The sequence below is a fragment of the Brachyhypopomus gauderio genome, chromosome 20, assembly GCF_052324685.1.
Source record: "Brachyhypopomus gauderio isolate BG-103 chromosome 20, BGAUD_0.2, whole genome shotgun sequence".
Lineage (NCBI taxonomy): Eukaryota > Metazoa > Chordata > Actinopteri > Gymnotiformes > Hypopomidae > Brachyhypopomus > Brachyhypopomus gauderio.
In genome coordinates, this window is record NC_135230.1 from 1,270,475 (window position 1) to 1,292,293 (window position 21,819).

Consider the following 21,819-nt stretch of genomic DNA (forward strand, 5'->3'; position numbering starts at 1 on the left):
GTAAAGAGAGAGATACAGTAATCCCTGTAAGGAGAGAGATACAGTGATCCCTGTAAAGAGAGAGATACAGTGATCCCTGTAAGGAGAGAGTTACAGTCTACAAGGAGGGAGATACAGTAATGCCTTTAAAGAGGCAACACACACACACACACACACACACACACACACACATAATCATGCTTTCATATTTTCTGCTGTTCTAGGGTATTTCTGGCTTTAATCTGACCAACACTCAGCTGGGAATTCTGGGTAATATGATCTGCACACTAGACTCCTCCTACATCCAGAACTCTGACCCACTCATCATAGAGAAGCTGAAGAACTGTGGAGACCTGACTGACTCTCAGGTCACGGGTATACAGACACTGCTCTTCAGTGGCAACACGCCCTACGGGTGAGACACATTCAACTTTATGGATAAGGCAGATGAGATAAGGGAGATCAAAGTTGTTATAAAAAACATGATAGAATTTACCGAAAAATAGTTTCAGCTATGAAGATTGTACCATGAACTACTATGTTGGAGAGCTATCTCCTTTCAAGGGTTAAGATAAACCCTGGCGTTTCATGAAAAGGTTGAACCGTTACAAAGTGTCTCGGCCCGAAACCACTGATAACAAAGGAGATCCGATCCTGGGTGGTCAACGGTATTTATTCAACGTTTGCTTATCTGTGTGGTTCTGCAATGAAAATACATATAAACATACAATAATCAATAAACTATAAACCACAAACATAATCGCACTCTGAACATATTAATACATTTTCGCATGTTACACTACTCTAAGCAAACACTACAGAATAATTAAGCACGCACCACTGAAGTGACTATCATGTGCACACCTCATGCTTCACTCGCACGGTGAGGCAACCGTTAAATTCTAACTTACCATCTACATACTTAATAAAAAATTCACATAAAAATACATGGAATATACATGGTAATACACATGACATAACAATATCCTAATAATGAGAACAACTAACAGAATCATATTGCCATAGAATTACACCCTCAATTAAATATAAATTATGCATATAAACCACAACAAATTACTGAAATATAACAACTGAAATGCAGACTTACTGTTGATCCATGCACACAGATCAACCCGAAGGACAAAGTCACTCTTTATTACTCTGTCCATCACCCGTAATCCCCTTATTCCCTCTGTCCTCAAAAGTTCAGCACTGCTCCAGTAGACTCCTCCCACACTGTCCTCTACGAACAGCAGGGCAACCCAACTAGTAAAACATACAGGGGTGTTCGGACCGAACCACCTAACGATGGCCTTTCATTAGCCGCCCCCAAATCCACTGAGTGGATTTGCACCTTAAAGGCCGAGTGACTGTAGGAATCATAACCTAGTGTGGGAGAGAAGGGAGGCTGATGAGACGGGTCACAGGACGAGTGTAGACGTGGTCCTTGACCTGCACATCGGCTGACCGGACTCGATTGTCTTGACTAAGATGGACGCTAATGACCTTACCCACAGGCCACAGCATGTGGCCACTGCTGATCCATGATCATGACGATGGTACCAGTCTCCAATTTAACAGAATCAGTACTCCACTTAGATGAAGATAAATGACGAATGAAGTGTTTCCAGAACTGATCAGCCACGACTTGACTGTACCTCCACCTCCGACGACTTAACTGCTCGGAACCAGAATAGATGATCTCCGGGAGTGATGCATCCCGCCGCCCCATGAGGAGACTATTTGGCGTTACTGGTACTGGGTCCGCCACACCAGAGGATACATAACCATAAGGGCTTCGAATTGAGAATACCTTCAATCTCCAGCAGGACATCCAACAGCACCTCCTCCGTGACGGAGCTCCAATTGCGACCTGAATAGCCTTAAGGGAGCGAATCTCAGCATCCTGCAAAATGTGGGACTCCCGGTGGATTAAAGGAAAACTTTATCTGTTGACTAGCAAGTCTCTGCTGCAGTTTCAGTTGGAGATCAGCAAAACTTTGGCAGAGCTCTCTTTCGGTGCCACTGAAGTTCGTGCCTTTGTCGCACAGAATTTCACAGGGTCTTCCCCCGTCTGGCCATAAACCGTCTCAGTGACATGAGGAAGGAGTCTGAGTCAAGACTCGTGAGCAGCTCAATATGCACTGCTCTAGTAGTCCGGCACTTGAAGATTATCCCCCACCTCTTCTCGTTCCCAGTGGAATGAAATGCTGGCTTCAGAAGACAGAGTCTAGCTGGTGGAAGGTCGGCCATTTTTGCTGGTGCGAACGGATAGCTTGTCTTCCTCTTAAGATCCAGTATTTGCGCCTGATCTCTGCAAATACCCTCACTGGTCCTGAATGGAGTAAACATTCATCATAGTCCTTAATTATGAGTTTGGTAACAGGATGCTGCGGGCTAAGCACAATGGGATGAACCTCATCCTGTTCAAGGAGGCTACTACCTCCGAGATGCCCTCCTACTCGTATGACAGGAATGGTCGTACTCTGGTGCCAGTGTGAGTAACTGACTAGTAGTTGGCACTACTTTCCCCTGCTTTTAATCATGCAACTTGGGAAGGAATCTAAGCTGTAAGCTGTACTGGTTCCAGTGTGTCCTGGAGTGACAGCGCGCAGGCTTTGATTAATCTCCAAGCGTGCTGTAGTGCTCAGGATCTGGAAATGTAGGACTAGTCACTAATAGACCACAGAAATTACTCCTCATCTCATTACTATCTGTAGTAGCAGCAGGAATGAATGGCTCAGGCCAACTCTCAGGTGGTTGACTTAAGAAGAGAGGACCTTTGCCCCATCGACTGGTTAGTGGCAACAAATAACTGAGGGTTTTCCCTCGAGTGATGTCATCTGCAGGGTTGTTGCTAGAAGGCACATAACACCATATAGCAGAACCTGTGTTTATCTGTGTTGTTTTGTGTTTTTCTTCTGTGTGTTCGCGTTGAATGATCCGCATTGTTTTGTGTTTATTTTTTCTAATGTGTGCTCGCGTCTCTCTCTCACACTGATGATAGGCGTTGCCTGTCTTTCTGTCAGCGTGAGCCGGCACTTGGGTCCACCCCTCACTCTGTTTTTACACACGGTGTGTACTCGTTGGTACCACCGCGTTACACAAGGACTGCAAGTCGTCCTGAATGGGAGCACCTGCCATTCGTAAACACTGGGAGATGTGTCACGCCCCATCTTTTGGGAGCATATGGACTTGGTGGAACATTTCCTTTATATCACTACTAACACCTATGGAATGATCACGTAAGCTAAGAAGAACAGACAATAAGGAAGGGCACAGAGTGGGACCTGGCAACATGAGCTGAGGTTCTGAACTCTATAAGAGAATGAGCAGTTGAAGACCAAGTTCTTCCCGTTGTTGCTGTACTATATGGTGAGGTACATACTAGGATTCTGATGAACGCTCTACTTCCTCTGGCTGTAGCTTGATGACATAACCTGTTTCTTTGAGTCTGTCAATCTCTGCTTGATGAATCGCTGCTCGTGCAGGATCCTTGGACAGCCTCTTCTTGATCCCCTGTAACTGAGGTAATGTTGCATCACTTGGGGCGCACAGCTGAGGCTAATTCTTCACTCAAGAGAGGGGTAGCATACCGCACTACTCCTTTGACTCTGACCTGGACGGTCTTCTCCTGAAGAACTCTAATGGCTTCCTGATCCTGTTTGGATCGCAAACAAGCCTTCGCATTATGATATGGAAGCTCATCCATTCTCTACAACTTCTCTACATTCTTATGCAGCTCAGTCGATGATGTCTGTGTCGAGACGAAAAGACAGCACAGAGTTGCAACTCTCCTTAAGGTCCCGGGTTGGTCCTTGGAGGGTCCAACCTAATCGTGTCCTGACCACCGCTGGTCCTCCTCGCGGGCCCAAGTGGACAGGCTCAACTGGGGTTACAAGGTGAAGACAATTAAGCCAATCAACAGTACAGGATGTACCTTATTCAGAGGTTGCAATGGCAGCTCTTCCAGATACTTATACTTCTTCTTGAGCAACACAACAGGATATGTATGCTCCACTAAACCTAATAATTCTGCTGTGAAGGCACTCTGTATCCTGTATACTTTGCTTGGCTCAGCAACAGGTGACACCGTGAAAGACACGGCTGCCCTGTGAATCACCTCTCAATGTTGTCTCACAGTCCTAAGTGCTAGATCTTCCCTAGTTCCTTTCAGACCCAACTGTTGAACGGCCTCATGGAGAATAATAGTCCGCTCGGATCCATCATCCAATACAGCGTAGGCTTCCATGGAACGATCTCCGTTTCTGATTAGGACTTTGCTCATTTTCAACAACACTTTTTGACTCTATGTGGGCCTGTCTACATAAAGAATGTCACTAGTGGAGCTAGTTTCAACATACTATGTTAGTGAAATGAAAAATATCTATCAATAAGATTTTAATTTTCATATGCATTTTCATAAAAGTATAACCCTACTTGACCTTGATAGATTTCTTTAGGCAAAACTATATGTGGACCTGCTAGGACAACTTTATTAAATATTCCTGTCTAGTTTATGATTTGGCCCAGTATGTGGTGAATGGGTGAAGTTGTAGTAGTGTTTATGTGTAATGTGAATACTGGTGGTTGACCTCATGAACTCATTAATGTTTATTAGTGTTTCAGCAGCATAGTGTCTTACCTAGAGTGTTCTTCTGTTCTCAGAAATCCCTCAACATGGAAACTACAGACTCTACAGCAGTTAGGCAACCTGCCCCTCTACTTCACACGAGGATTCTGGGCTCAGTATACCTCTGTATGTAACCTCTTCATTTCTTAAACATTGTAGGTGGTGTTGTATACTATTTATTTGTTAATTTTTGTACTTGCATGTTTTGTGTGTTAAATTTTGAAGAGTGTGAAGAAGACGTTTATGCAGTCATTCATGCCAGTCCTGAGGTCGGCGAATACCCCAGTAATAAAGCTACAAAGTTTATTTACTGAATGCAACTCAAATTTCAGATCCAGGCGTGCTGCAGGTACAAACATGCACACATGCCATAAAAACAGAGCAGGTCACAGGGTTAGATAACTTTAAATGTCCTCACAAATGTAGTGAAAACATACTTCTTGGTCTTCGTTACAGACAAAAACAAAGTGGGCAGGGTTATGTTTATTTTGTAGTTAGTATAGCTACAGTACAAATAGCATTAAATATATTCATCTTTTCTTTCTGTGTCTGACAGGATGTACTGCAGGTGAAATCACAGAAGTAACCATTACAGATCCATCTTTCCCTATCGGCTACGATTCAACCCAGTTTGATCTCTGTCTGAATGTAACCATGCTAACAAGTAACTTGGCAGCTATCACTCAGAAAGTGGTGGATATTGGCATGGAGAGGGTCATTCTGAACAAACTAAACCAGGTCAGCTATACTAACACCTCGCTGATGAGTGTGTGTGTGTGTGTGTGTGTCTTGCAGGTATCCATCTGGGCTTGGGGTGGCAGCATGTATTAAACTCTATAAGGCGTATTTGTTTTTGATTGTGTGTGTGTATATGTGTATTGCAGGCATATCCCTCAGGCCTTGGGGACAGTGTGCTTCAGCTACTGGGCTCCACGTCTCGTGTGGCCAACGTCAGTGAGATCTACACTTGGAACATCACCACGATCGACACACTGTCCTCTTTAATGAACCCAACTAATGGGGCCTGGACTTCAGAGCAGGTATCATTTCATTCAATAAATCTGTGTGGAATAGATTGGCAACATGGAACTAAAACATGAAAATGTGTTAACAAATGATAATTGTTGGATGATATTTAATAGTTGATATACCCACATTTTTTAGATACTGTTTTCATGCTAAAGAAATAATGCGTACATTTGTGTGTTTGTGTGTGTGTGTGTGTGTGTGTGTGTGTGTGTGTGTGTGTGTGTGTGTGTGTGTGTAGAGTAATGCAGTGATTATGAATTATCTACGCGTGTCTGGCAACACTTTGGGAAGAGCTGAAATAAATGTCATCATGTCAAACATTTGTTCCTTGAATGCGACTGTACTCAGCAATATAAGTGCTAACAGCCTAAGGTAAGCAGACACACATGCAGACACACATGCAGACACACATGCAGACACACATGCAGACACACAGAGACTTACATGTAGACACACAAGCAGACACACATGCAGACACACATGCAGACACACATGCAGACACACATGCAGACACATGCAGACACACATGCAGACACACATGCAGACACACATGCAGACACACATGCAGACACACATGCAGACATACAAGCAGACATACAAGCAGACACACATGCAGACACACATGCAGACACACAGAGACTTACATGCAGACACACATGCAGACACACAAGCAGACACACATGCAGACACACAGAGACTTACATGCAGACACACATGCAGACACACATGCAGACACACAGACTTACATGCATGCTCATTGAGGCACAGCTGGCTGTGTTCTCATTGGGTAGAAACTTGGGGAGGGGGTGGCCTTACAGAAGGGGGCAGGGCCAGTGGGTTGGTGTTTACCTGATTAAAAAATCACACACTTAATTAATAACATCCCTCACTTTAATCATTATGCTGTTAAATCACAACACAGTTATTAATAACATTCCTCACTAAAAGAAAAGATGCAGGGAATTAAACATGAAACACAGCAGCTAACTGGAACTTAACAGCACAGTTAACCTACAATGATCATTAACTTACAATGACCAATAAATGACGTTAATTACAATGATGAACTTACAGTGATCATTAACTTACAATTATCATTAACTTACAATTATCATTAAATTACATTAATTACAGTGATAACACTAAACCCTGAATTGGATCGAATCAATTAAATCGAATTAAATCGAAATAAATCGATTCTTAATCTTCAGAATCGGAATCGGATCGATTAACCATAAACAGACATACAATTTAAGAACAACGGCAAGTGGTATCAGCCAAATTAGTGCTCTGGTAAGAACTCAACAAACAGGTGAGTCTCCAGTCTACGCTTGAAGATAGTAATAGACTCTGCAGTCCTAGCAGCTAATGGAAGATCGTTCCACCATCTTGGAGCCAGGACGGAGAATAGTCTGGAGCTTTGTCTTCCATGAGACTTTAAGCATGGAGTTTCAAGTCGAGCCAAGCTTGAGGTTCTAAGTGTTCGCTGTACAGATCGGCTTTTTACCATGGACATCATGTAGGGAGGGGCCAGTCCATTTTTGGCTTTGTAAGCAAGCATCAAGGTTTTATATCTGATGCGTGCCGCTACTGGAAACCAGTGAAGAGAGCGTAGTAGAGGAGTCACATGTGAGAACTTGGGTAGATTGAAGACCAGTCATGCTGCAGCATTCTGAATTAGTTGTAGAGGTCTGATGACCCGTAGAGGAAGACCTGCAAGTAGGGAATTGCAGTAGTCCTGCTTAGAGATTACTAGAGACTGCACAAGCACTCGAGTAGCTTCCTGTGAAAGGAAGGGTCGTATTCTCCGTATGTTGCAGAGCAGAAATCTGCAGGATCTGGTCATCTTTGAAACATGTGTTGAGAAGGACAATTCGTTGTCCAACGTTACACCCAGGCTTCGAGCAGTTTCTGATGGTGTTAACAAGATGTTCTCAAAGGAAACTGTGAGGTCGTTGTGTGGGTTTGGGGTTCCTGGAATCTACAAAAGCTCAGTTTTGCTAGGGTTGAGTTTCAAGTGGTGAGTAGTCATCCATGAAGCAATATCTGTCAAGCATGCCGAGATACGCATAGAGACCTGGGTGTCAGAATGAGGGAAGGAAATAATTAGCTGGGTGTCATCAGCATAGCAATGATAATAGAAACCATGAGACAAAATAATATCACCAAGGGAATGAGTATATAAAGAGAAGAGAAGAGGGCCTAGGACCGAGCCTTGGGGGACTCCAGTGGAAAGTTTACATGGATTGGATATAGATCCTCTCCATGTTACCTGATAGGAACGGTCTTCAAGATATGACTGGAACCATTTCCAAGCAGAGCCAGTCACACCTAGGCTAGAAAGAACAGAGAGAAGGATGTTGTGGTTGACAGTGTCAAAGGCTGCAGAAAGGTCTAGTAGAATTAATACTGATGATAGCTTTTTAGCCTTGGCATCATGGAGCTTCTCGGTCACTGCTTTGAGGGCAGTGATACTTAATATTGTTCCTTTTCTCCGTTCCTTTTCTCGGTCTTGCTTACCAATCCAGGTGCCAATCTGCGTGCTGCTTAGTCGTTATTTCAGAGAACAATATTTTGTATTAATTATTTAACTCAAATCAGAAATTGTAGCAGGAAACGAAACAAAATGGACAGTGGGGAAGCTGCTGAAAGCCATGTCACAGGCAATCTATCCTAACAAGTAGTTTAGTCACATTACTTTGTTGTTAATTTAATGGCGTTACGTGCAAATGTAACCATTCTAATTTTGTTTCGGCGGCCCGTTCTGCTTTTTGTGCAAGAGATGCCATCTAATGTTAATTATGTGTCAGTTCGAGCTTCCTTGTGTAAAGTCGTTTTACCTACTAGTGCTAGTAGTAGGTCGTAAAAGCTATCAAATGACTGGTCCTCGGCACTTATAGGTGAAAGTATAGTAATGAGGTGCAATGCTTCTAGTGATAATACTTTATTACTGTTGTGGAGATAATGAAGGAGCCGGAGGAAAGGCACAACTTTACAGTTCTTAATGCCACGTAGCGACAATGACAAAAAACAAAGAGAAAGGTGCCTTAGCACACAAACAAAGTAAGTTAGCTAAACGTGAAAGGTGTACATAAGTCTCTGAAGCACGTTGAGGAAGATGTCCAGTGGTGGCTCTTGCAGTCACACACAGCCTCAGGGTGTGAGCACAATGCACAGCACTAGAAGAGCTGACCTGTGGATTTAAATAGTGAACAGAGGGAATTGGGAATAGGGGATTGCAATGATGATAACTGGTTAATTAATGGGTGACTGGGAAGGAGGGAGGGGTGTGTGATGCGTGGGCGTCTCCCTCATGGCTTGGGACAGGCCTAACGTGACAGTGACACTCAGGACCCTGTATGACATGCAGGACCTTGTATGACAGGATCCTGTATGACACCGTATGACACTTCAAGACACTACATGTTGTGACAGCTTTCCAATGGTGTACCGTAGAAAAATCTAATATAAGATCTCAGCATTCCACAGTGTTTCTCATGGCATCATATTTTTCGTAGTCATAAGTTACATTTTCACTGCTACGCTGACGACACACAGGTCTACCTCAGTTTCAAACCAACTGCACCTTTTCCTCCAACCCAGCTAAATAGATGTCTTATTGATCTGAACTCCTGGCTTAGGGCAAACTTTCTTTCTTTAAATGCACACAAAACCGAGTTTATAATCATTGGCTCCAAGTCCATGGTTAACTCTTTCAAAACTCCTGCTCTGACGGTAAATGACATTCCGATTTCTGCATCAGTCACTGTCCGAAACCTAGGTGTTCTCTTGGACTCTTATTTGTCATTAGAACCACACATCAAGTCCCTGTCTAGGTCTGCATTCTTTCACCTCCGTAATATTTCACGTATTCGTCCTCTATTACCCACCACTGCAGCTGAATCACTGATACATGCTTTTGTCACCTCCCGCCTTGACTATTGTAATTCACTGCTATATGGACTCCCTACTAAGTCACTTAGATTACTACAAATTGTGCAGAATTCTGCGGCTCGGACTCTCACCTACACCAAAAAATCCGAGCACATTACTCCGGTTCTTGAGAGACTTCATTGGCTGCCCATTACCTCACGCATACACTATAAAGTTTTACTCCTTACATTCAAGGCACTTCATGGCCTGGCTCCTAAATATCTTCTCGACCTCCTAAAACCCTATAAGCCTTCTCGTAACCTCAGGTCTTCGGAAGCAGGCCTTTTGGTGGTCCCTAGGTTCAGGCTCAGTTCTATGGGCGGTCGGTCCTTTAGTGTCGCAGCCCCTTTGCTCTGGAACTCTCTCCCCCCCTCTCTTCGCTCTACTTCTTCTCTCCCTCAGTTTAAAACCTTATTGAAAACTCACCTTTTTTCCCTTAATTTTTCCCCTACACCTTCTTCGGGTTCTGTTTAATTTTTGTTGTTTAATATTTGCTTATATTTGTAAAGCGTCCTTGGGACTTGTAAAGGCGCTATATAAGTTTAACTTATTATTATTATTATTATTATCAAAGATGAATAAAGCACTATAAGAGAATGTGGTGTTCCCTCCCTTTAGGTAAAATACTCTCAGTCTCTTGCCATCTTGTTTTTTCTGCAGACTTGCAAACCCCATGAATGTATCATCGTGCTCCATCAATCAGAAAACAGCTCTGTACAACATCGCCAACATCTCATTTAGCCCTGAACGCAGAAATGTCTCAGACTACTTCCTGCTCATCAGCTCTTACCTGGGTAAAACTCACACACACACACACACACACACACACACACACACACACACACACACACAGACACACACACACACACACACACACACACACACACACACACACTCATCAGCACACACATGCAAACACAGGTAGGACAGATTTTTTTAAATTCTAATTTATCAGTGGCTACATTCATGATTTTTCAAATAATGTTCACTCCCAAAATTAATTCACACCTGCATGTCTGTGTGTCTGTCTGTAGGGGGAGCTCCTCTGTCAGATATAATAACTCTTGCTGCTCAGAACATCAGCATGGATATAACCACCTTCATTAACCTGAACCCTAATGTGCTAATGGTATGATATAAGGAAAGAATGAGAATGTTAAAATTTTGTATTTAAAAAATGACAAATTAACTCTGGATTTTGCATTTATGCTTTATTTTTGTGTGTGTGTGTGTGTGTGTGTGTGTGTGTGTGTGTGTGTGTGTGTGTGTGTGTGTGTGACTCAGAGTCTGAATGTGAGTACAGTTAGTAATCTACTGGGGTCAAATCTACCTACCCTGAAGATGTTTGAGAGCAACCCACTGGTCCGATCCTGGGAGGGACTGCAGTATCAGTCTCAGCTGAACACCCTGGGCATCGGTCTGACAGGAGGAATAAATTCCACCACACCTTCATCTACAAACACCTCCGCCACAACCGTGTACATTAATGCCAGCATGACAACTGCCAACAGCACAGCAGGTACGACCATTTAAAACAACACAAATTGTATTTGAGCAATAAACAATATCCCACATTCATGTAAGTGCATATTTTTGAATTATTTCTGTAACAAACACTGCATTACAGTGATTGCAATGATCAGTTTAACTAGTGTTATCACTGTAATGATTACCATAGTAATGTCATTACTGTGATGATTACCTTAATTAGTGTCATAATCCATAATGTCATTACTGTAATGATTACCATAGTTCACAATGTCATTACTGTGATGATTACCTTAGTCTGTAATGTCATTACTGTGATGATTACTTTAGTCTGTAATGTCATTACTGTGATGATTACCTTAATTAGTGTCATAATCCATGTCATTACTGTGATGATTACCATAGTTCATAATGTCATTACTGTAATGATTACCTCAGTCTGTAATGTCATTACTGTGATGATTATCTTAATTAGTGTCATAATCCATAATGTCATCACTGTGATGATTACCATAGTTCATAATGTCATTACTGTAATGATTACCTTAGTCTGTAATGTCATTACTGTGTTGATTACCTTAATTAGTGTCATAATCCATAATGTCATTACTGTAATGATTACCACAGTCCATAATGTCATTACTGTAATGATTACCACAGTCCATAATGTCATTACTGTAATGATTACCATAGTTCATAATGTCATTACTGTAATGATTACCACAGTCCATAATGTCATTACTATAATGATTACCATAATCCATAATGTCATTACTGTAATTATTACCATAGTCCATAATGTCATTACTGTAATTATTACTACAGTCCATAATGTCATTATTGTAATGATTACCATAGTCCATAATGTCATTACTGTGATGATTACCATAGTCCATAATGTCATTACTGTAATGTAGGGACTAATGCGTAAGGTAAACAGAAACGATGTGTGTGTGTGTGTTTCAGGATATGCAGCAGTGCACCGTGATGCAGGACCGTGGTGTCTCTCTCTGATTGTAGGACTCCTGATGGTCACTTTTCATGTAGTGCAATAACCATCAAACACTGCAAATACACACCAACCACTGTAAACACAGTGTCACAATGTGACACCACATTAATGCCACCCCAATGACCCTGAATATAACACCATTATGTAACATGATTATTAGCCAACGCAATTATTGATTTTTGACTTTTAGATATTTACACTGAAACATATCACATATAATATATATAATAATCATGCCATGGTCTCTCACCATGCCTGTCTTCTTAATGTTATTATATTGCACTCTAAATTAATTTTATATAATTGTTTGACAGGAGATATACATTATACGAGACAAAAACAAACAAGAGGCACAGATGAGACAAACGCTTAAATACACAGACGAGTCAAACACTTAAATACACAGACGAGTCAAACCCTTAAATACACAGGCGAGTCAAACACATACATAGACGAGTCAAAAACTTAAATACATAGTCGAGTCAAACCCTTAAATACACAGGCGAGTCAAACACTTACAATACATAGATGAGTCAAACACTTACAGTACACAGACGAGTCAAACACTTACAATACATAGACAACAACTAGAGACAAGTGAAACACATAACAAGACAAGGAACAGGTGATACCAATAACACACACACTGAAACAGAGAGTGAAAATAGAGAATGAAAGCACACACACACACACACACACACCACATACACAGCTGAAGGGAGGGATCAGGACCTGTACTGTGACAAGTATTGTTTGGAGAAACTTGGTTTGGAATAAATAATGTTTTTATTTCTTTTTAAATTAATTATACTAAGAAATCTCAATCATGCTCAATAAAATTAAAATGTCATATCTGGGTTTTTATTATGCAAGTCAGTATCTGAGTGTTGCTACAAGAGAATGTGTTCCTTTGTATATTATTTTATATACTTTAATGGTAAGAAATAACATTTCATTATATTGTCTAAAAGGTGAATATTGTTTATCGAATGTATAATTTATTGATTATAAAATTTTTTTAATGCCCAACACCAGGGGCCAGGCAGAAGTTGAACACCAGGGGGTATTGCACAAAGCTAGAATGAAGAAAGCCCAGGATAGCTGAGCAAGCGTATCCAGGCCTAGTCTGATCGACGTATCTAGGCCTAGTCTGATCGACGTATCTAGGCCTAGTCCGATCGACGTATCTAGGCCTAGTCCGATCGACGTATCTTGGCCTAGTCTGATCGACGTATCTTGGCCTAGTCTGATCGACGTATCTAGGCCTAGTCTGATCGACGTATCTAGGCCTAGTCTGATCGACGTATCTTGGCCTAGTCTGATCGACGTATCTTGGCCTAGTCTGATCGACGTATCTAGGCCTAGTCTGATCGACGTATCTTGGCCTAGTCTGATCGACGTATCTTGGCCTAGTCTGATCGACGTATCTTGGCCTAGTCTGCTCAATGGAGCTAATGGAGATGTTCTGATCACAGGCTCTCTGGCTCAGTGGAGCTAATGGAGATGTTCTGATCACAGGCTCTCCGTTTCAATGATGCTAATGGAGATGTTCTGATCACAGGCTCTCTGGCTCAATGGAGCTAATGGAGATGTTCTGATCACAGGCTCTCTGGCTCAGTGGAACTAATGGAGATGTTATGATTACAGGCTCTCTGTCTCAATGGAGCTAATGGAGATGTTCTGATCACAGGCTCTCTGGCTCTATGGAGCTAATGGAGATGTTCTGATCACAGGCTCTCTGTCTCAATGGAGCTAATGGAGATGTTCTGATCACAGGCTCTCTGGCTCAATGGAGCTAATGGAGATGTTCTGATCACAGGCTCTCTGGCTCAGTGGAGCTAATGGAGATGTTCTGATCACATGCTCTCTGTCTCAATGGAGCTAATGGAAATGTTCTGATCACAGGCTCTCTGGCTCTATGGAGGAGGATTTACTGTTGACTAGACTGCATGTATATTTTTGCTGTCAGTGGCTACTTCACTCTAGAATTCATATTCCAAAGCCAAAAGCTGTCCTCAGAATGTCATTTGGCATTATTTTCTGGTCAAAATCAAATAATTTTAAGCAATTTGAGTGATCACACTCGCTCGGTGGCTAACACAACTCTTGATGGTTTCTTACTGGTGACCATAAAAGATAAAAACAGAAGACACATATAACTGCTTACCTGCAATTAGTGTAGCGACCACAATCATTAAATGTTTTTATTATGTCTCAGCACGCAGGATCTTCCCATAAAAATGAAGCTAACGTTTGCCAAACTAGCATCAAGTATTTTGATAATGAACCTTAAAATATGATCTTGAATTAAAGCCTATTTAATCCTAACTCTGTACATTACAATATTTAGTCATTTAGAGATTCCTTAATGACCTAATCTTAAATAAAATCATTACAACACTCATTTAACTTCACATGAGCGGGAAGGAGTAACCAACTTGTGGCAGTGCACAAACATCTCTGCCGTGAGTACTCCATAATCCCATAATCCCTACTATTAGCAGGCTGCAGTGCTGACGTCACACCCCTGTACCATATACATGTGAGTGTGTGTGTATATATTGTGCACATGGTACAGGGGTGTATATATATCCAGAAATATATTGTATTTGTATATTGTACTTTCTCCCTTACTCCTACTTTACTTCTTCCTTACTCCTGCCTTACCTCTCATACCTTGCTGTTCCATGCTTTCCCTTACTCTTATGCTACTGTTCCATACTCTCCCTTAATCTACCATCCCCTTATTCTTTACTCTGTCCTACTCTAACCCATATCTCAATTTATCACTCCAACATGCTCTCATTTACACCTTACTGACAGCTCACTGAAACCTGCAACATTCAAATGTATTTTTGTCTCTTCACAAAAACCCCTCTAAAAGAGCCACTGACACAAGCAGCTGTCACTGCATACTTCACTGAAGGGTTGGGCCTTTCCAAACAACATTCCACACCAAGGACATTTTATTCATTCTAAATATTTTGTTATGCTACTGGAGTTAATTACACTTCTCATCAAATTTATTACCATAGCTTGCTGGGCAGCAGCGTCCCCGCCTTATGTGTTGATTAAGCTAAAGCGTCTCATGTGTTGCTAGACTCTCAGCCTATTGAAGGCTACTGCAGGTTTTTCTCAGATGTGTGAATTACACCAGTTGCCATGTGACCAGTCCCTGTCTGAACTGGGCCTGGTATTGTTGTGAACCCAGAAGAGCATCTTCTACTGATGTGGAATGTCTGCGTAAGTTCTGGCTCTCCTGTCTGGGGAACGTCAGTGGGTCACATCAGTGGGTAACACCAGTGGTTCATACCAGTGGATCACATCAGTGGGTCACATCAGTGGGTAACACCAGTGGGTAACACCAGTGGTTCATACCAGTGGATCACACCAGTGGTTCACATCAGTGGGTAACATCAGTGGTTCATACCAGTGGTTCATACCAGTGGTTCACATCAGTGGGTCACATCAGTGGGTAACACCAGTGGTTCATACCAGTGGTTCACATCAGTGGGTAACACCAGTGGTTCATACCAGTGGTTCATACCAGTGGTTCACGTCAGTGGGTCACATCAGTGGGTAACACCAGTGGTTCATACCAGTGGTTCACATCAGTGGGTAACACCAGTGGTTCATACCAGTGGTTCACGTCAGTGGGTCACATCAGTGGGTAACACCAGTGGTTCATACCAGTGGTTCATACCAGTGGTTCATACCAGTGGTTCACGTCAGTGGGTCACATCAGTGGGTAACACCAGTGGTTCATACCAGTGGTTCACATCAGTGGGTAACACCAGTGGTTCATACCAGTGGTTCACGTCAGTGGTTCACGTCAGTGGGTCACATCAGTGGGTAACACCAGTGGTTCATACCAGTGGTTCACGTCAGTGGGTCACATCAGTGGGTAACACCAGTGGTTCACATCAGTGGGTCACGTCAGTGGGTAACACCAGTGGTTCACATCAGTGGGTAACACCAGTGGTTCATAACAGTGGTTCATACCAGTGGTTCACATCAGTGGGTAACACCAGTGGTTCATACCAGTGGTTCACGTCAGTGGGTAACACCAGTGGTTCACATCAGTGGGTAACACCAGTGGTTCACATCAGTGGGTCACGTCAGTGGGTAACACCAGTGGTTCACATCAGTGGGTAACACCAGTGGTTCATAACAGTGGTTCATACCAGTGGTTCACATCAGTGGGTAACACCAGTGGTTCATACCAGTGGTTCACGTCAGTGGGTAACACCAGTGGGTCACATCAGTGGGTCACATCAGTGGGTAACACCAGTGGTTCATACCAGTGGGTCACACCAGTGGATTACAGCAGTGGTTCACATCAGCAGGTAACACCAGTGGGTCACACCAGTGGTTCACGTCAGTGGTTCACGTCAGTGGGTCACGTCAGTGGGTCACGTCAGTGATTCATACCAGAGGTTCTGTTGAAGCTCCTACAACTGTGTAGGCTAGCATACCTGTCTACACGGTAAGCTTCTTGTGTACTTGGAAATATACATGTGTGTGTGTGTGTGTGCTGGTCTACCTGAGTACATGTTAGCATGCACTACCAGTCAAAATTATGTGATTATGCTTTAGTAAACAAATATTAGATTATTTGAAGTAACTGTCCTATATTTAGATGACAGCTGTGCACACTCTTGGTGATCTGTAAACAGCTTCATGAAGCAGGATGGTGGATGATTCTCCATCAGTCCTGAAGACATTCACACGCATGCAGAGACCTTGTAGAGTGAGGAACTAAAGTTCTGAAATAAAGCTTTTGGCTGTGGGTGCATTTAAAATTGTGTGTATGCGTGGGTGTGTTGCGAATTAATTCACTTAACATCTTTCTAAAATTATATTTGTCTTATAAACATATTTAATGATTCATTAGATTAACATGCCCTTTTTACTATTAAGAACGTGTATTAAGTCAGGTGTGTCCATGTTTTACTGGAAGTGTACCAATGTACGTGCTGCTCTATGTGTGTACACTTTGCTAAGTGCTGCTATTTCTAGAAGGTGAGTCATTACAGCCCGACTGTCACATGCTAACATACCTGTGTATGTTCTGCTAAATGCTATTTCTAGAAGTTTCTAAGTGGAGAGTGCATCAGTAGGATTGCAGAGCAGTGCGTCAGAAACATGAGTCAGTAATTAGAAATAATGGAATTTGTAAACAGCAGCAAACACAAAGCTCATGGTTAACATATATCCTTAATTATATCTGTAGTCATGTGACATTTTTAGTTTATTTGTTTTAACAGGGTAGAACAGGGTACTCAAATAGAAATTATTTGACGGGCCACATTTTATTTTTTCAATCACTGAAGGGGCAATTTACGGGGGGGGGGGTGGCGAACATAAATTGTTTATAAAGCGTAAAGCGTTTGCTATCTGTTCGTCGTTGCCAAAGAGGCAATCCCCAGCACCGTCTTGAGATCGCGATGCGCAATTTCAAAATAAGAGCGGATTGCGTGATTGAAAAAAAAAATCATTACAAAACAGCTCCCGGGCCACTATATGGGGGGGGGGGGGGGGGGGGGGGGGGGTTAGAATATGTCAAAAAAAGTCTGATGTAACAGAAAGAACTACACATTACAATACCTGCTAAGTTGGATTTACATGTTTAAATTCTGAAAAGAACCCTCAGACTAGAAATTATTCTAACTTATTTTTTATGACAGGAATATCTCACATGCTTCCCAGCTGTGCATTCGGTATGTTTGTTTGCACACTGAACATTACAGCAGACGGCCCACCCTGCAGAAACTCTTTTGGGGAGGTAGTAGCTGCATCCCATGCTGTCTCTCCCCATCTCACCCTGTCTCACCCTGTGAATTTAAAAAAGTTTGAACACTGACCCTTAAAAGTCAATAGTGTGTTCAACAAGGGAAGTTGATGACTGACCCTTAAAGGTCAATAGTGTGTTCAACAAGGGAAGTTGATGACTGACCCTTAAAGGTCAATAGTGTGTTCAACAAGGGAAGTTGATGACTGACACTTAAAGGTCAATAGTGTGTTCAACAAGGGAAGTTGATGACTGACCCTTAAAGGTCAATAGTGTGTTCAACAGGGGAAGTTGATGACTGACCCTTAAAGGTCAATAGTGTGTTCAACAAGGGAAGTTGATGACTGACCCTTAAAGTTAAATGAATGCAGTGCTGTCCTCAACCCCTTAACTCAATAACTCAACCCCATAGACTAATAACTCAACCCCATAGACTAATAACTCAACCCCATAGACTCAAAACTCAACCCCTTAGACTAATAACTCAACCCCTTAGACTAATAACTCAACCCCTTAGACTCATAACTCAACCCCATAGACTAATAACTCAACCCCTTAGACTCATAACTCAACCCCTTAGACTAATAACTCAACCCCTTAGACTAATAACTCAACCCCATAGACTAATAACTCAACCCCTTAGACTCATAACTCAACCCCATAGACTCATAACTCAACCCCTTAGACTAATAACTCAACCCCTTAGACTAATAACTCAACCCCATAGACTAATAACTCAACCCCTTAGACTCATAACTCGACCCCTTAGACTAATAGATCGACCCCTTAGACTCATAACTCAACCCCATAGACTAATAACTCAACCCCATAGACTAATAACTCAACCCCTTAGACCAGGGATGCACAACTTGAAGGAGGAGCTGGGCCACAAATAAAGGTAAAGCTGCTTGATGGGCCACCATGGGGTAGCGATTGTAGACTGTTGACGGGGGTTTGGCGAATTTAAATGGTTGATGGGGGGGTGGGTGGCGATTGTAGATTGTTGACGGGGGGGGGGGGGGGGTGGTGAGTGTAAAATAGGGACAAATTAAGTATTATATCGTGATCGATTCTTAGTGTTGACTTGTGACTCCCGCGGTAGCCCAACTAAAAAGTAGCCCAAAAAACAACACTGTTGGTTCATCGTTCAAATTCAGGCACGAAGCCAGAAGGCGGGCCAAATTATTTATCAACCAGCGGGCTGCAACGGAGGCGCCGGCGGGCCGCAAACGGCCTTATGTTTTGCACCCCTGCCTTAGACTCATAACTCAACCCCTTTGACTCATAACTCAACCCCTTAGACTAATAACTTGCCACACAAACTGCTGATAAAACAACAACAACAACCCGTTAACAACAATGATAAGGGCTGGACTCTTGTTCGGGGGAAGGAACGTAGCAGAAACCAGCACAGCAGCGGCGGCAAGCAGCAATCTTCAGAACAGAACATTCTTCTCGATAACAGATATGAAGCTCTCGCCTCAACTGAAGTAGCAGAAACTGAGCAGTCTCATCACAACATACTGCCTCCCTCTCCAGGACATCAAGGACATCAAACACACCCCAATCAGCATCACAGAACCAACTCCAGTCTGGCTGCTAAGCAACAGCAACAGCATGCAAATAACTCTGGCCATTCATGGACCAAACACCAGGCTGTCAACTGTGTTAGCCAGCAGCATGCTAACAAGCATGCTAAGAGTCGTCCCAACCACCAGCTTGCAATCCGTGCCAGTCGACGGCGAACTAATAAGCATGCTAATAGGGTTAGCCATCGGGATGCTAACCATGTTGGCCATCGGGGTGCTAACCATGTAGGCCATCAGGGTGGTAACCATGTTGGCCATCGGGGTGCTAACCATGTTGGCCATCGGGGTGGTAACCATGTAGGCCATCAGGGTGGTAACCATGTTGGCCATCGGGGTGCTAACCATGTTGGCCATCGGGGTGGTAAACATGCTAGCCATCGGGATGCTAACCATGTTAGCCGCCGAGGCATTAAGGGTGAAAGAAGACGAGGAACACCGCCACAGCCCAAAACGCTGCTAATTGGGGACTCAGTCATCAGAGATGTATGGAGCAACAGTATTAAGGCCTTTTGCTTTCCTCGTGTTACTGTCTGTGAAGTGATACCCATGATTCCACACATATTGCATGACCATCCAGCTACGGAAAGACTGATTGTACATGTCGGCTCTAGCGATGTTTACAAACAACAGTCTGAGATACTGAAACAGGATTTTAACCATCTGCTCGACATTCTGGAGTTTTCCCAATCTGAAGTGTTCATTTCTGGACTGATACCAACTGCACGTCGAGGCAGTGGTTACTTTACCAGACTGCTGGCTCTAAACAGCTGACTCACTACAGCCTGTGCGCATTGGAAGGTAAACTTCATTGACAATTTCAACATCTTTTGGAGGCGTCCTGAGCTTTTTAAACCTGATCAGCTTCACCCTAACAGGGCTGGGACTCAAATGCTTGTGGATGTATGGAATCACTCACATGCGGAACCTGCACCCAACCGCCAGCAGTAATGTCAGTAATGTCAGTCACAGGAGCCCACCATCTCCTGTCAGAGAATCTGTCCACAGTCTCAGAGGTAAACTCCAGGAGATTGAAGAGGTTCTGCAACACTACAGTCTGCTGTCTTGCAGGAACTCACCTACGTCTCCTGCACACTCAGTGAATTCTCAGGTCTGACACACTGGAACCCATGCTCCTAGTCAGTGCTACATTCCAGTTCTTTTAAACTTTGTCTCTCTCCTCAGCAGAAACTTATTGCAGAGGTTGTGACTTCTCTCCTGGTACGTGTATCCACAGGCGACGCCAGACGCAGTTCATAGGGAACTGTCAGGATCAGGGGATCTAACTCAACAATAATAATAATAATAATAATAATAATAATAATAATAATACATTTTATTTGTTTGGCGCCTTTCATGGTCACCTTACAAAAATTAAAACAAATTTAAAACATACAATAAATATAAAAATTCCAACACAACAACAGAGATAAAATTACATTTGTTAAAGTGAATAAGCCAGTTTAAACAGATGAGTTTTGAGAGCAATTTTGAATTCTGAAATAGAGTGCAATGTTCGTATGTGTGTGGGGAGTGTGTTCCAAAGCTTTGGAGCAACATGGGAAAAAGCCCTTGCACCCATTGTGCGAAGATTAGCAGTTGGTTCTACCAGGAATCCTGCTGAAGAGGAGCACAGAGTGCAGGAGGGAGTGTAAAACTGAAGGAGATCTGTAAAATAGTCTGGGGCCAGGTTGTGAAGTGCCTTAAATGTCAGTAACACAATTTTAAAACTGATCCGTTGTAATACTGGGAGCCAGTGTAACTGGATAAGCAGGGGTGTGACGTGCTCGGTGGACTTGGTGCGTGTAATTATCCATGCTGCTGAGTCCTGTATAAGCTGAAGTCTTTGGATGAGTTTATTTGGAAGGCCTGCCAGTATTGCATTGCAGTAGTTAATCCGTGATGTAACTAATGTATTGACTATCATCAATCAATCAAATTTTATTTATATAGCGCTTTTTACAACAGTTGTTGTCACAAAGCAGCTTTACAAGTGCCGAGTCCTAGCCCCCAGTGAGCAAGCCAAAGGCGACAGTGGCAAGGAAAAACTCCCTAGTTTTTTGCATGAGGAAGAAACCTTGAGAGGAACCAAGACTCAGGGGGGGAACCCATCCTCCTCTGGCCGACACCGGTCACCATGACAACAACAACAATATAGACAGAATGTAGACAGAATGTAAAAGATGCAATAATGTCAATTTAGACCGAAAAATATGTAATAATGTCCATCATGGTGTAGGCATCCGGTTAGGCAGGAGGTGGCCGGCCAGGATGGATCGCTTGTCTCTCCTCATCTCATTATTCCTCAAGCAGGCGGGCAGCCATGTGGAGAAATGAAACAGGGAAAATTAGCTCTGTATGAGGACAT

General features: G+C 42.8%; 1 protein-coding gene across 1 annotated transcript in view; it reads left to right on the forward strand.

The window, feature by feature from the left end:
- LOC143484584 (uncharacterized) overlaps positions 1-12,924 on the forward strand; it is a 41,173-nt gene extending 28,249 nt beyond the window's left edge. Inside the window, exons 21-30 of the mRNA XM_076983387.1 lie at positions 204-394; positions 4,648-4,738; positions 4,838-4,961; positions 5,169-5,350; positions 5,497-5,652; positions 5,880-6,013; positions 10,235-10,368; positions 10,609-10,703; positions 10,859-11,093; positions 12,029-12,924. Coding sequence (XP_076839502.1) covers positions 204-394; positions 4,648-4,738; positions 4,838-4,961; positions 5,169-5,350; positions 5,497-5,652; positions 5,880-6,013; positions 10,235-10,368; positions 10,609-10,703; positions 10,859-11,093; positions 12,029-12,117 — 1,431 coding nt within the window. The 3' untranslated portion in view covers positions 12,118-12,924. The remainder of the gene's footprint in view (positions 1-203; positions 395-4,647; positions 4,739-4,837; positions 4,962-5,168; positions 5,351-5,496; positions 5,653-5,879; positions 6,014-10,234; positions 10,369-10,608; positions 10,704-10,858; positions 11,094-12,028) is intronic.
- Positions 12,925-21,819: the final 8,895 nt, after the last annotated feature.